This window comes from Carassius auratus, chromosome 7, assembly GCF_003368295.1.
Source record: "Carassius auratus strain Wakin chromosome 7, ASM336829v1, whole genome shotgun sequence".
Taxonomy (NCBI): domain Eukaryota; kingdom Metazoa; phylum Chordata; class Actinopteri; order Cypriniformes; family Cyprinidae; genus Carassius; species Carassius auratus.
In genome coordinates this window covers 12,569,696-12,585,302 of record NC_039249.1, presented here as the reverse complement: position 1 = coordinate 12,585,302, position 15,607 = coordinate 12,569,696, and the positions used below count along the sequence as shown (strand labels likewise).

At 37.9% G+C, this 15,607-nt stretch overlaps 2 protein-coding genes across 3 annotated transcripts; one reads left to right on the top strand and one right to left on the bottom strand.

Moving 5' to 3' along the window:
- Positions 1-313: 313 nt before the first annotated feature.
- On the top strand, positions 314-7,440 carry cilp (cartilage intermediate layer protein, nucleotide pyrophosphohydrolase). Its single transcript, XM_026267381.1, has 9 exons — positions 314-502; positions 1,390-1,537; positions 2,020-2,082; positions 2,198-2,467; positions 2,709-2,885; positions 3,050-3,364; positions 3,895-4,003; positions 4,284-4,441; positions 4,557-7,440. The coding sequence occupies exons 2-9, from the start codon at positions 1,471-1,473 to the stop codon at positions 6,911-6,913; spliced, it is 3,516 nt and encodes a 1,171-aa protein (XP_026123166.1). The 5' UTR covers positions 314-502; positions 1,390-1,470; the 3' UTR covers positions 6,914-7,440.
- Positions 7,394-15,579, bottom strand: eif3jb (eukaryotic translation initiation factor 3, subunit Jb). 2 transcript variants are annotated; one of them, XM_026267382.1, is made up of 8 exons: positions 15,448-15,579; positions 15,268-15,359; positions 9,803-9,869; positions 9,545-9,636; positions 9,318-9,432; positions 9,039-9,239; positions 8,781-8,854; positions 7,394-8,584 (listed from the first exon to the last, which is right to left on the bottom strand). In XM_026267382.1, exons 1-8 carry the CDS (start codon positions 15,467-15,469, stop codon positions 8,450-8,452), a joined length of 798 nt encoding a protein of 265 aa, XP_026123167.1. In that variant the 5' UTR covers positions 15,470-15,579; the 3' UTR covers positions 7,394-8,449. The 2 variants fall into 2 exon arrangements, with proteins under 2 accessions (XP_026123167.1, XP_026123168.1); XM_026267383.1 differs by lacking the exon at positions 15,448-15,579 and adding an exon at positions 13,466-13,548.
- Between the last annotated feature and the right edge of the window lie 28 nt (positions 15,580-15,607).

The following is a 15,607-nucleotide window of genomic DNA, read 5'->3' as shown; positions in this document are numbered from 1 at the left end:
GGATTTCATTCTTGAATGGCTTTCTTGTGAACATTGCATAACTAAACATACTCCCAGCAACGAATATCTCACCACAGAGCTGACACAACTATGAATCATTATGGAAAAAGAAGAAAAAAGAAAGAAAGAAAAAAATCTTCTTATTGTGTGTATACTTTTGTACAACCTTATCTGAATAAATTGTCACAGGATCCATTTTTTTCATTCCCCAAATATTTAACAAAAGATATTCTTCTCTTTCTTTGAGATTATTGTTGTGACTGAAAACCAGCAATGCAGTCCACTGTACAGGAGCGGTAGATGGTGCCGAACCCATGCTGTTGTTTTATGGCAGAGAGCCGACCCTATGGCTCTGGGCTGAGCTATATAAGTACCGGACACAGACGTGGACTTCACATTCACTCTCTCTCCTCCTCATTCCAACTATTTAGCAGCTGCTCTGTAAATATACCACAGAAACAAGCAGGAGTACAAAAGCTTTCAATTTCACAAGAAACCTTTGGTAAGGTCTCAAGCTTTTTATCTTTTTTTTATTTTAAGCACATTTTGTGGATTTGGATTCAGACACTGATGGTTGCTAAATTGTTTTCTGTAGCAATAAATGTTGTAGATTTTGTATTTATCATACTGATTTCTGAGCAAAATTACCTGTTCATGTTTTTTGCTATCTGCTTCACGTGTACAAATTATATTTATCTATATATCAGTTTGTAATATAATACCTCATAGACTGATTCTGAGCAAAATTACCTGTTCATGTTTTTTGCTATCTGCTTCACGTGTACAAATTATATTTATCTATATATCAGTTTGTAATATAATACCTCATAGACTGATTGTGACATTAAAACAATGCTTCAAGTTTTAGTTGAAGAGCTATTGCATTTTTTGTAGTATTTTTTGTATTGAAGTAGTCATATTGAGCCTGGTCTTTTAAAATAAATGTGAATACAGACAGCAACCGTTAAAACTGACTGCATTGAAAATATAATTGTATGTGCATATGGAATGTGTACTTCGGTCTTTTTGGCTAGAGGTAAAAACATTTGTGCATTCCCTTGACACGCAGTGATGGCTCGCACAGATGTGATATTTGAGAGCAGCTAAAATTCTAAGTACTTAAGCTCTTTCTCAGCAGCTTGTCTTTGTTCCGGTGTGCGTTTTCAAAGATTCTGTTCATTTTCAGCGATTTCTTTAAAATATAACTTTTTAGGTAAACTAATTTTAGAATTCTTCTCAGGTCAATTTTGAAAGGTTGAAATGAGTGCATAACTAGTTAAACAGGGATATGGGAATTTCCTGTATGAGTTATTGAAATGAAAAAAATATGGTCCATTTCCCTGTGTGCAATTTACTAATCGTCTTCATATTTATATCTGATCGGCACAGTATCTGTGGCAGCACTATTCTCAGTGTGTGAGAGGGCAGAACCCCTTTATCTGAGGCTGGAGGTCATTAACAGGAGCAAAGATGGGCTGTCTCTCAACCTGGACCTTTCTTCTGCTTCTGTTGGGAATAACAAAAACCTTTTCTCAAGGTTTGTTTGCATTTGAATTTTAATCAGCACATTTCACAATGAATTTTTAATGCAAATTATTGCTAAGAGTCATTGCATGTCATTGCTCATGGGAGAGGCTGAAAGATTTAAACAGGATATTGACAGCTGGCTCTTAGAAACATGACTCTTCCAATACCCCAACCCCCAAACCGCTCTTCAGCAAACCCATTACTGAAGGCAACATTGTTCTAGTGTTCCCAGTATATCCAGAAGCTGAGGTGTTTTGCGAGCCAGCAGCAGAAGGCCACCTGCTAGCAATTGGTTCTACTCTGTGTGTGAACAACTAGCGGAAATCTCTCTCTGAAGTAATCTTAAAGACAAAAAACAAAAACAAAACTATGATAAAGAGCCCTAAATAACCTATAATGTACTTTATTTTATTTTTTACCTCATGTAAAACCCATCAGTGGCTTGCATCATTGTAAAACTATATGAAGAAACTAATTTACTTTCCTTATTAGGGACATGGAGAAGCATCATGGGGACATCATTGAGACCAAACCCAGCTGTGTACCATAATGAAGGTAGGTTGGTATTATTCTGAAAATACATAATCAATAAAATATTTTTAAAAGTGAGTCAAACTGTTAAACTCCTCTCCTCAAAACTCTTCAAAACTCCTCTCAAAACTTTCCGCAGATAATTATGAGTGGACCACATGGTTCAATGTAGATCACCCTGGAGGGAAAGGAGACTATGAGAAGCTGAATGCCATTCGTTTTTATTATCGAGCTCGTGTTTGTGAGGTTCCTCGAGCTCTAGAGGCACGTACTACTGAGTGGATCCCAGCTCGCAGCACTGGGGAAAGAGTACATGCTGACCCAGCTGTGGGCTTCTGGTGTGTCAATGATGAACAGCATTTTGGGAGAAACTGCTCAAACTATGCTGTACGTTTCCTGTGTCCTAAAGGTAAGTAAATGAGCTGTAAAAGACAAATGATGTTTCCATTCCATCAGCTCAGTGCTATTGTGTAAATTTTTTCTGATTAAATATGCAAATTAAATATGTTTAATGAGGATTTGTTGATGTTATACAGGAATTATTTTTCACAAATGTATTATTTTTAATTTACCATGAGTTAACATTGTGATTTTGATTTTTGATGACACCCTAGATATTTAGCAGAATCTCTCTATCTCTCACCATTCAGAAATTGTTTCAGATGTTGAAGAAGTGATATGGGGTCCATGGTCAGACTGGAGTCTGTGTCCATCACAGTGTGATCAGGTTGCAATACAGCATCGCTCTAGAAGCTGCAAATCCAATTTCAAACAATGCAATGGCCAAACTGTCGAAGCCAGGTCATGCCAAGGGCCACCTTGCCCACGTAATGCATCTACTGTTTCCTACAGTTTTAAAATGATAATGTCTTGTCAGTTAAAATTTCTAACAATTTTTATTGTCATCCATATTTAGTCAAAACCAAACCAAAATAATTTATTCAGCTTACCTTACATTTGTTGAAATATCTCTGTTTCTTCTTTTTCTTAGGCTGTGAACTGCACTGTGTGATGGGCAAGGTAAATGATGAGTGCGATGGCTGTATGTGCCAGGATCATACAGTTTTAGGATCAGTACGTAGTGCCGGGGGTCTCCCTGCACCTGGAGCTGCCATCCTCCGTGCTGGTCCTAGGCCCAAATTCTTCACTGTAACTGATCACAATGGCCATTTTCAAGTCCCTGGAATCTGCCCTGATGCCAACACAACGCTAATGATCAAGCTAAAAAACCATGCTCCACTCCAAGTCACTGTTCCCTTGAGCACTGAACGCACCTCCGTTCTCCTTTTGAAGCTAGAGAGAGCAAGTAATGCTTCTTTAAAGACCTTGAATCCATTTGACCTATGAACTGTGTGAATCTGTATAAGCATTAGAATACTATCGGAAAAAGCCTTTCTGAAGATCAGTTTAAAAGTTAAATTCATTTCAGGGGTCAAGAATATATAAGTCAGGCCTTACGTTTTTGATGGCTCGACTTCAAAAGAATTATCTATTTTATGCATTAGAATTTTTTAAAATAATTTTATTTTTTTACTAAAATAATTTCTCTTTACAAAAAAAATAATTTAAGTATATAGCTACTGTATGATGTAAACCCAGAAATTTTGCTGGGAAACAGTGGCATACAATGTAAAACATTTGTATTGATGCTTCCAATACTATCAAAAATCATTTTGACAATTTCAATGAATCCTCATTAATGTTAGCTAGCTTTATAGTGTTGGTGAAAAATAGTAATACAATGTCACAGGACATTTAAGTTGAACTAAAACATTTAAGTTTAAAAGCATTAAAATGGATGTACAAAGTCTAATGCAATATCAATGTGTTCCTCAGAAAAACTGTATGTGTTGAAAAACCCTGAGAGCAAGGCCAGAAGGGAAGGTCAGACAGCTGCCTTCTGTTGTAAGGTTGATGGGACACCTGAACCAAACCAGTATGAATGGTAAGCTTTCAGATAAAAAATGTATGTTCACTATGAAATTTCGGCAAATTACAAGGAATTTTTTTTCTGATGGTATTAAATGAGGAAAAAAATGACAAAGATATTCGAAAGTCAAAGCCCTCATGTGTTATGTTCCTTGAATAAAGTGTTAAAATAAATACATACATAAAAAGGACAGTTCAGACAAACCAATTCATTTCTTCATCCACATTTAGGATAATTGGCAACAATTATCCTAAATGTGAGAAAAACTTTGACAATCGCTATTATCTATCTTCAGGTTCCACAACGGTACTCTGCTGGACAGGAGTCAATATCAATATGACGAGACACTGGTTTTGAGGAATGTCAGTTTGGACCATATAGGAGAATACTACTGCAGAGCCAGTAATGAGAACGGAGCAATCAAATCTAAGGCAGCCACCCTCACAGTTATTGGTGTGCCCTGTCATACTCTTTTAACTACATATATTTCATATTAACCTATAATACTTTACATGTAGTCTGGTCTCAGTTTGATATTTATATGTTTTCTATCCATTTCTATGTTAAGGTCAAAAAGCACCATCATGCAACCCTAAGCCTTATTCCCATTTGATTCGACTACCACATGACTGCATTCAAAATGAGACCAACTCTATCTACTATGATGTGGGGAGATGCCCAACATCTACATGCACAGGGAAGCTGGATAATGGCATCAGATGCAAAGACTCAGTTTCCTATTGCTGTGGAATTTCAAACATGGAGGAGAAAGAGATTACATGTCAGGGATATCAGTTGCCCATCATGGTAGTGACTCAGTGTGGTTGTAAAACATGTGTGGACACAAAGGCTATTGTTCGTGGACGTGCTATCGCAGCAGACACTGGTGAGCCCATGAGGTTTGGACACATCTACATGGATGGCACAAGAATAAGTCGAACCGGATACAAAGGCACATTCTCTATCCAGGTACCAACAAATACAGAGCGTCTGGTCCTCACCTTTGTAGACAACATGCAGAAGTTTGTGAATACCACAAAAGTGCTACCATTCAATCCAAAAGGTGGAGCTGTGTTTTACGAGATCAAGCTGTTGAGGAAAAAGCCAGCTGTGATTATTAGCTCAAGAGAGACTAATAAGCTAGATCTAGGTGAGTTAGAAGGTCAGGATCCCATTGCTGAGATCGAGATCCCTCCAAATGCATTCTATAAAGAAAATGGAGAGGTGTTCATGGGAAATGTCAAGGCCAGTGTGACTTTCCTCGACCCCAGGGATGTATCAACAGCAGCAGCTGCCCAAAGTGATCTCAACTTCATTGGTGATGAAGGTGACACTATGCCCTTGAGAACCTATGGAATGTTCTCTGTGGACTTCAGGGATGAAGAAGGAGGTGAGTCGCTCAATGCCGGAGAAGTGAAAGTGCGTCTCGATGCAGCACAAGTGAAGATGCCCGAGCACTTGAAGACCATGAAATTATGGTCCCTTAATCCTGATACAGGTTTATGGGAGGAGGAGGGCCAGTTCCATGCTGAGAAGAAACAAAGGGGGAAACGAGAGGAGAGGACCTTCCTCATAGGTAACATGGAAATCCGTGAGAGACGGCTGTTTAACTTAGATGTACCTGAGAACAGGAGATGTTATGTGAAAGTGAGGGCTTTTCGTAGTGAACGGTACATGCCTAGTGAGCAAAGTGAAGGAGTCGTGATGACTTTAATAAATATGGAGCCCACGCCAGGGTTTTCAACCAACCCTCGGGCTTGGGGTAGATTTGATAGCGTCATCACTGGCCCAAATGGTGCATGTCTTCCAGCCTTCTGTGATGAACAGAAATCAGATGCATATTCAGCCTACATCATGGCCAACCTGGGCGGAGAAGAGCTAGATGCAGTAGCATCCTCTCCAAAGTTGAATCCTAACACCATTGGCGTTCCACAACCCTATCTGAATAAACTAAACTACAGACGCACGGACCACGATGATCCCAGAATAAAAAAGACAGCATTCAGCATCAATGTGGCCAAACCCCGGTCAAACGTGGCTGAGGAAGCCAATGGTCCAGTTTATTCATTTGACAAACTTAAAGAGTGTGAGGAAGCTCCATTCAGTGCAGCTCACTTCCGTTTCTCAAGAGTTGAAGGAGATCGGTACGATTACAACACAGTGCCTTTTAATGAGGATGACCCCATGAGCTGGACTGAAGACTATTTGAGTTGGTGGCCAAAACCCATGGAATACAGGGCTTGCTACATTAAAGTAAAACTTAACAGTGTCCATGAGCTCAACGTTCGGTCTCGCAATATGGGAGGCACCCATCCTAAAACTGTTGGCCAACTGTATGGCATTCGTGACACAAGAAGCATCCGAGACATGGACCAATCAACTGTTTCAGCAGTGTGTCTGGAGTTCAAGTGCAGTGGGATGCTGTATGACCAAGACCGAGTGGATCGGACTCTTGTGAAAGTAATGCCTCAGGGCAGCTGTAAGCGAGACAGTGTAAACAGCATGCTACAGGAATACTTGGTGAACCACCTTCCACTGGCTGTCAACAATGACACAAATGAGTTCACTATGCTTGCACCTCTAGACCCACTGGGCCACAACTACGGTATATATACAGTGACTGACCAAGATCCGCGGACAGCCAAAGAAATTGCGCTTGGCCGTTGCTTTGATGGTACTTCAGATGGCACCTCTCGAGTCATGAAGAGCAACGAAGGAGTGGCATTAACATTCACCTGTGGTGATAAAGAGGTCACTAGGCAAAGTATGTTTCAACAGATACAGAATTCACTGGGTCAGGCCACAGCTGGAAGTGCACGGCCGTCAAGAGGAAACCGGAGGCAGAGAGTTGATTCAACAGTGCCTCGAAATAGTAGGAGGAGGAGTACTCGTAATTCCTACACACGTGCCCAGACCATTGGTTGATATTCCAAAAAGTTAAAAGACAAGACCATTCCCTATGGGGGCTGCGCTCATGTTTTACCCAGTTACTGGATTTAAGCCATTTTAAAACTTGACAGAATAAGTAAATTAAGGTTGTATTTGAACATGGCTTGGGCAAAGTCCCAAACAGTTTAGTATTTTTGATAAAACAACTGGCAAACAATATTACAGATTTCATGAATTGCAACTCAAATATTAAAGTGAAGATTAGAGTGCTTTATTAAAAGCCTACCAAAACCTAACTAAAAATCACCATATTTTTATATTTTCTATTGACTTGTACTGTGGTAAATATTTTACTACTTGAAACTGTAAATACTCAAATATTTATTGCATACTTCAGGTTATCAAAAACAAGGCAGTAGAACGTCACATTTCCACTCAAATAAACATGTATGCCATTTATAACTCATTAATTAAAAAACTGAAGTTGTCCAAACCCTTTACAAAAATACCAAGTGATTCCTTTAGTCCAATGAGTTTATTAAATTAGAGCTTTAAAAAAACAATGCCTTTGTGTCTTTGTTATCATTGCCCAAATTTAACAATGTATGAGAAAATCCTCCAAGCTGTTTTATAAATATTTTTTGCCAATAACAAGTTTGCATTTCATTTTACTTCATTCACGCCTGTAGAAGCTTACGGTGTAGTAACAATGGGTCACACAAAAGCACAAACCCCATGGATCTGTTGCTTCAACTAGTGATGATTAAACCCCATCATATATTGTCATATGAGCAACACGAAGGAACATCAATCGATCAAATGTGCAGCAATACTGAGTTAATTCAAAATATACTTTGGCAGAGAAACCACTGCATCGTAAGTAGTCTGTTCTGCATTCATATGAAAGCAGTGTCAATAGATTCAAGATGATGCTTGGATTCAGTTTTGTTTTACTTTCATTGTTTCCATTCTTTCATTTAGTCAGTGTGCCTCCTCTGTTCATTATGTAGTGTTGACTCAAAGCACTGACAAAGTCCTATTATTTTAAATGTTGAATGGTTCACATCTGGAAAACAGTTTCCAATTGTGCATAAATATGCAAGAAAAGTACAACCATATTTTCAATAAGGACATTGTTAGAAGAAATTAATTTGCATAGAGCATCACATTTACTTCTGTGTAACTGAAATCACACAGTTTATAAACATAAGTCATTTTCAAGGAAAACAAAAAAGATATTGTCTGCATGTTTTCTAGAAGGCATTGAAATGCTTATTTAAGCCAATCAGAGGAAACACCTCCATTAAAAATGTCCCTCATCATACACTGTTTTCGAAATAAAACTGAGATTTCAAAGGCCATCTGAATAAATGTACTTTTCCCCCATTTGCCGCTGAGGTGCCATGCGCTGATAGCAGCTTTATGAGGAATCTGTCACCACTGGAACCAAGCAAAGGGTTGACACATTGTTCAGTGTCCAAGAAGGCACTGAGAAGCATGAAATTGTTATGTGGCATGTCTGCAAGGGCATCTGGGCAGAGAGGGAATGGGAAGGGGGACGATCAACCTTCGTCACATGAAGTCATCATAATCATTGCCATAGCCGTCGTCAAAACCACCATAATCACCAAAGTCATCTTTAATGTTTGCTTTCAATCCACCACCAGGGAGTACACCTTTCTTCTTTTTCTTATTTGCCTTCTTTTCCTGTAAATAACAGGAACAAATGAATATACAGTATTTTGCTGTTGATATTTTGATTATAATGAACAAAACAAAATTGGTATAAATAACAAGCGTGTCTGTGCCTGTAAATAAGATCTTCAACTAAGTATGAATCAACTTATTTGCACTCAAAAGAGGTTTTGAGAAGTTCCTCTAAAACGGAGCAAAATCAACTCACCTTTTCTTGCCTTTGTTTTTCACTGAGCAGAACAGATAAAGAATTACTTATTTTTTTCAGGTCATCTACTTCCACTGCACAGAGGGGTAAATATTACAACATTAGTCTAAAGACATGCAAGGTTTTATGTTTAAGAGATCTACCATTTAATCTAAAAAGCTGGGGAAATAACAGTAATTTGCATTACTAATTTGCATTTGCATAAAAAAAGGACAAATATCCACATACAAATAAAAAATAATATTTACATTAACTTACATGAAATACACAGCTCTCGAAACAGTGACTCCAAAAAGCTGGAATAATGCACTGATTTTTCAAACTGTGTTATCTTATCTTTCAGTAATTTTTCAAATGCAACAAAGTCATCTTTGGATGAAGGGCACATGGCTTCAATTCCGGAGGCATTGTTTGTTGTGATAACAGTAGTAGAGGCATTTGCAGCTGCAGGATCAACACCTGAAATCAGAGGGATTGTTCAGTGATTAACTGTTCAAATTTGGACTTGGAGGACCTCACATATGGTGCAGTTCTTACCAAACGACTCACGGGCCAATTCCATGTCTGCCTCCTCCTGCAGTTTTTTCAGTCGCAGCTTCTCTGCATGCTGCTCCTCTGGAGATAGAGTCTTACTTTTTGCTGTTTTGTCCATCTATTCACATGATTCAAAATCAAATGTTAAATGGTTAAAACTAGTAAGTAACTAGAAAGAAAAGGATGAATCCATTAATGAGTAATTATAGAAGTAATAATATTTTTCTTACTTTCTTTCTCAACTCATCTTGTTTTTTCTTTTGCAAATTTTCTTTTTCTTTTATTTTATCAGTTATTTTTTTCTTCTCAGGGGGTTTCACCTCTATAAGAAATGTAAATCAAACCATAAGAGTACTTTCCACTTTAAAGAAAAACAGTAATAAAACAATACACACCCCAAAGACAGACATACTGGCAAGTTTTACAAATATGCTCTGCCTACAACATGTCTACACTGTAAAATCTGCCCACTCAACAGAGAACAATACCTGCTTTTTTCTGTTCAACTTTCATCTCTTCTTCCTTTTTCTCTTCCTCCTCATCATCCCAGTTATCCTGCAGAAAGAAAATGGATGGTTATCATATGTAAACTAATAAAACAAAAATTATAAACTTGATTATAAAAGATTATAAATGATTGTTTTTCATAAATTCCTTTGTTAACAGTGAATGGTTGAACTGAACAGTGAGTGAACTGGCAGAAATGGTTATGAAGCAATTTAAAATAAAACTAATTTTAAAAGATTTGAAAACACATAAACAATCATTTAGAAATTTCCCGAGTGACATTTACAGGTTTTCGTCTGTCATTCCAGAAAAGTTTTTTGAACTCTTGAAGCCCAGGTTAGTGGGTTCATTCGGGGAGTTTTTTTTTCCAGAGCTGCCTTTCAAACAAAATAACTTGCATATGTGACAATAACACACACGTGCTTGCAGCATTTGGGACTCACCATAGGCGTTCACCATAGGCGTAATGGATTTTATACTGTACAAACTGTATTTTCTATCATCCTACACCTACCCCTTACAGAAAATTACTGGCAATTTAAACATTTTTTATTTTTTATTTATTTTTTTTAAGCATTTTGTTTTATGGGGACACAGGAAGTGTCCTCATAAACCATGTTTACGTAGTAGTACCCATGCCATTATACACATGTGTCCTCATAAACCATATATACCAGTACACACACACACAGAATTTCAATTTTAATTTAATTATGCTTTATTGGCATGACAAAAACTATACATTTGTATTGCCAAAGCAACTGCAGCTGGGCTGCTTACAAATAGTGCACATATCTATTAACAGAAAAAAACAAAAACAAACAAAAAAAATAATAATAATAATAATAGTAATATATAAAAAGTATTAAAAATATAGAGCAAAATTAATTACTAATGTAAACTAGAAATAAAATAAAATAAGGGATTAGACGGATTTACAGAAGAAAAATATACATCTAAATATTGCAACAGAGTAATAATAAAATAATCTACATGTGCTGGAAACATCAGATCATGGCAGATTGAATGCTTTCTCTTCTATCGTGACAGGCAGACACTTATTGAGCAGCAAACACAAAGCAGTTCTTGTGTTCTCCTAACAAGATACGGCAGTTTCTCCTGGTTTCAAAGAGTTTTAAATGTCTGATTGATCTGCTGTATTTTATCATAAAACACTGTCCGTATATCTGTGGATTTGGAGCGTTCTGTTAAGAAGTGCAGCTTTGTTTCTATCACATTCAAATCACAGTGTGAACACAATCTCTGCTCCGGTGGCAGCCATGTTTTTCTGTGCCTGCCTGTCTTTATCATCAGCTTGTGTCTGCTGAGTCTTTATCTGGTCAACGTGCTTCTCAGTTTCTTATCTGAATATCAATGCATTTAACTCTATTGTTGTGTTTGGGGTTTGCCAATGAGTGATGTAGTTCTTATTTGATTTGTGCAGTAATCTGATTGATTCTGATGTTGTGATTCAGAGCATCAGTAGATGTTAGTGAAGCATCAGGACTGAAGCTCTGGATCAGCTGAGGGAGGGGCTTGTTTTCTTTGCTCATCTCTTGGTGTTGCAGTGCTTTATAATGATATGATTGGGGGTCACTTTCAGATGTTTCCAGAATTTAATTGCTCTTTTTTTGTATCTTTATGATTAGAGAATATTTGCCTAATTCTGCCCTGCATGCGTTATATGTTGTTTGCTGGTGCACGTGTAATACATTTTTACAGAGTTCTGCATGCAGGGTCTCAATTGGATGTTTTTCCCCATTTGGTGATATCTTGATTTGGATTTGTCAGTGGACCCCACACCCCACATAGAGGGCTATGGGCTCAATTACTGATTCTAATATTTTCAGCAAAATTCTAATAGTGATTTCTATAGGACATATTATTATTTCTCCGTTTTATGGCATAGCACGCCCTACATGCTTTATCTGTCAGTTCTTTCACAGCATGATTCAAGTTTCCTGTGGATGTGATTTTCAAACCCAGGTTGTTGGGGTGTGATGTGTATGTAATCTGGTTAGTAAACATAAACGTGTGTTGTGTTCCCTGGGATCTGAATCTTTTCTGAAATATCATAATTTTGGATTCATACAGGTTGACTGTGAGGGCCCAGAGCTGGCAGTACTGCTCTAGCAGGTCCAGGTTCAGCTGTAAACCATGATGAGAGGGAGACAGCAGAACCAGATCATCTGCATACAGCAGGCATTTGACCTGTGAGTTGTGTAGGGTGAGGCCAGGGGGAAGTAGATTGCTCCAGACTGCTTGCCAGTTCATTTATTTAAATGTTAAACAACATTAGGCTTAAACAGCAGCCGTCTAACTCCATGCACCTGAGAAAGATTCCTTGTACATTTGGTGCTGTTTTTACCCGACATTACACTTTAGTGTACATTGCTTTGATATGGTCATAGGTTTAACCTCCTATGCCACTTTCAATAAGTTTGTAAAATAGTCATTGGTGCCAAATTGAGTTAAAAGCTTTTATTGATTTATTTATTTTTTAAGTCAAAGCATGCATATATTTTATCTTTATCTTGGTTAACATTTTTCAATTAGAGTATGTGAAGTATAGATGTGATCAGATGTACTGTAATTTGGTGAATATCCGATTTGACTTCTGCTCAGTACATTGTGTGCGGTGATGAAATCTAATAGTTGAGCATTTATTATGCTACAGAATTTCTGTCCCAGGTTTCTGCTCAGACAGATGCCTCTGTAGCTGTTAGGATCAATTTGATCTCTATTTTTAAAGATTGGTGTTATCAAGCCTTGATTCCAGGTGTCAGGGAAGGAATGTCTACACTCAGAACCACTTTGAATAGTTTTAAAATGACCAATTGGAATTTACTGCCTGTGTGTTTTATCATTTTGTTTAATATACCATCAGGTCCAGATTCTTTAATGAGGTTTTAGATTTTTTTCTTTAAGTTCTTTATCAGTTCTTGGGAAATGTAATGGGTTTTGGTCATCTTTGAATGCTAATTCTATTTTTTTTTACAGTTACAGTTTGTGTCTGTTTGTACTTTATTAAACAATGTTTTGAAATTACTTTCCCATATTTCTCCATTTTGGATAACCAAATATCTGAGTGTATGTTTGTTTTGTTTAGGTGTTTCACTGTGAAGAAGGTGGATCTCTGGATTATTTGGATCTCTGTGTTTCTGATTTGACAATATTTTCCATTTTTTGGCAGCCTTGATCAAACCAATTTTTGGGTATTTGATCTTTTACCCATTTTTTTTATTTTTTTATTTGTATTGTTTTGCTGAATTTTCAAATATGTAATTTATATCTTTGACCGCAAGATTCACACCTTCATTAGTGTGAGCGTAGGTGTTATTTAGAAAGTTATCTACCAGAGCCTGTATTTTTTGGCTGCTAAATGCTTTTCTGATAATCACTGTTTTCAGCCCATCTGTATGGTTTTCAGATGTTGTACAGCTTACTGGGCTTTGTGTTAGTGTTATTTTCTGTCTTTTTGAGATACACAGTGATTTGACTGTGATCAGACAGAGGGGTTAGTTCTCTAACAGTGAATGATCTAAGAGATGAAGGATCAATGTCTGTTATCATATAATCAACTGTGTTATTCCCAAGAGGTGAGCAAAATGTGAATCTCCCTCAAGTGTCTCCTCGTAACCTACCGTTGATGATATTCAGACCCAGGCTTCGCCAGAGCTGCTGGAGGTTTTTCCCATTCTTATTTACTATATGATCATGGATATTTCTGTGGATATGAGAAAATGTGTTATTAATAATAGTCAGTTTGTTGTTGATATATTTGCTCCCTTGTGCGTCGGTGAAGTCCAGCTGTAGTCCTGTTCTTGCGTTCAGGTCCCCACAGATGAGCACATTTCCCTGGGCCTGGAAGTGGCTTGTCTCTTCCTCCAATGTGGAAAACATGTCTTCGCTGTAGTAGAGGGACTCTGATGGCAAGATGTATCTGGCACACAGGAATATATATTTTATGGATGGAAGCAGTTCCTTGGGGATTTTAAGACCGTAGTAGAAATTGCATTCATGTGGTTGAGGGAATTTAATATACCAGATTATTAGTCTCTTCCTTGTCAGAATGTGTTGAGTTTTTGTGACGGTAGGACACTTTCTCTATAGTTGGGTGGGCAGTGGGTGATGGTTGCTGCCCTGCTCCATGTCTCCTGTAGAATTATAATATCCATCTCCTTGAAGCTCTTCTGGAATTCTTTGTTGGAACTCTTTAGCCCAAAGGCTTCTGAATTCAAGCCTTGAATATTCCACATTGATACTGACAGAGTCATTCTGTGTTTTGAGATAGTGTTGTTGTCTGCTCCTCTCAGATGGGAGGTAGGAAATTATGTGATCTCCAGTCCCCATTGCTGGTGTTGGCATGGTGAGATTTTCTCCTAATTTCTAGCAAAACATTTTGCTACAATATATATATATATATATATATATATATATATATATATATATATATATATATATATATATATATAGAGTGAACATGTTCCTAATCCCATCTTTTATTAATTTTATGTTTTTAATCTCTGGTTTACCTCATATTAGAAGCAAGAAGCTCTAGAAAGTTCAGGAGCTCATGCTGTGCATGATCTCTCTCTCATTTCCAAAAGAGGAGGGCGCGTGAGAGAATTCTAGATCTGCGCGTCAACAAGACACGCGTCATGACGTCAACAGGAACTCTACCAGCTGCTGCTGCCGGGCAAAAATACAGCATCCATATGACAGCGACTGTTAAGGTGTGGAATTCAAACCCGTCAAAAAATAAAAATAAATGAGTTTTAAAACTTTTGACATTCACTAAACCTTGTTTGCAAATTGTCGAGTGAGGCGTACCACATTCTTTGCTAACTACGCTAGCACATTAACGTTACATTACAAGCTAAAGTAGCAGAAACAGTTGTAATAACTAGGACGAGCAGCGTATTTTCAAACGGAGTCAGTAACGTTACAATTAACCAATAAAACAAATGAAAAAGCTACTAAAGAAGCTCCACATTGGCTGTTCCTTGCTCGCTGTCGAAACTGGTTTCATATCAAGTCAATAAATTTCAACGAATGACACTCACATGATGTAATCGATGTGCTGTCACACCTGCTATATTAGTTTGATTAATCTGTAAAGTATTGGCAGCTTATTATTGCTAAAAGAGAAACTGTCAGATAACAGATCCGTCAAGCTGGAAGATGGGACGTTTGCTGACGTAAACACAGAAACTGTCAGTGTAACAGTAGTACTAGTAAACTATGAACACGCAACTGGATACAGCTGGGGAATCCCTAAAAAAAAAACGTGTCCACTGAAGGCTATCAAAACTGCTAAAAAATACTGCACGGTCGTCCATATTAGCGTTGATACCTTTAGCCACATATCACGCGATAAGAACGAATTAAAAGGTCTGAGACTCTTTAGTGATAAAGTTTGATAACATGGCCATCAGCATTCTACCTTCACGTCTTCCTCCTCGTCCTCGCCTTCCCATCTATCCAGCCTCCCGGCGACAGCTCGGATCGGCTCGCTCGGATCGAAGTTATCAGCGTCTTTCGAAAAACAAAATGATACGGTTGTTAAAACCTTGACCGACATTCTGTCACACACTTGAATCTAAAATATGGAAGTAATCCTTACCCCAGTCGTCGGAATCCGCCATCTTGGCTAAGTGTAAGTTAGTTAAAGTAGTAGCTGATAGAAAGCATGTGCACTGCTCTGATCTGATTCTGATCCGTCTGTCTTCATGCTGACGGGATACAGGACTCAACGCCCCCGTGTGGCGCAAAAGAGCACGAGC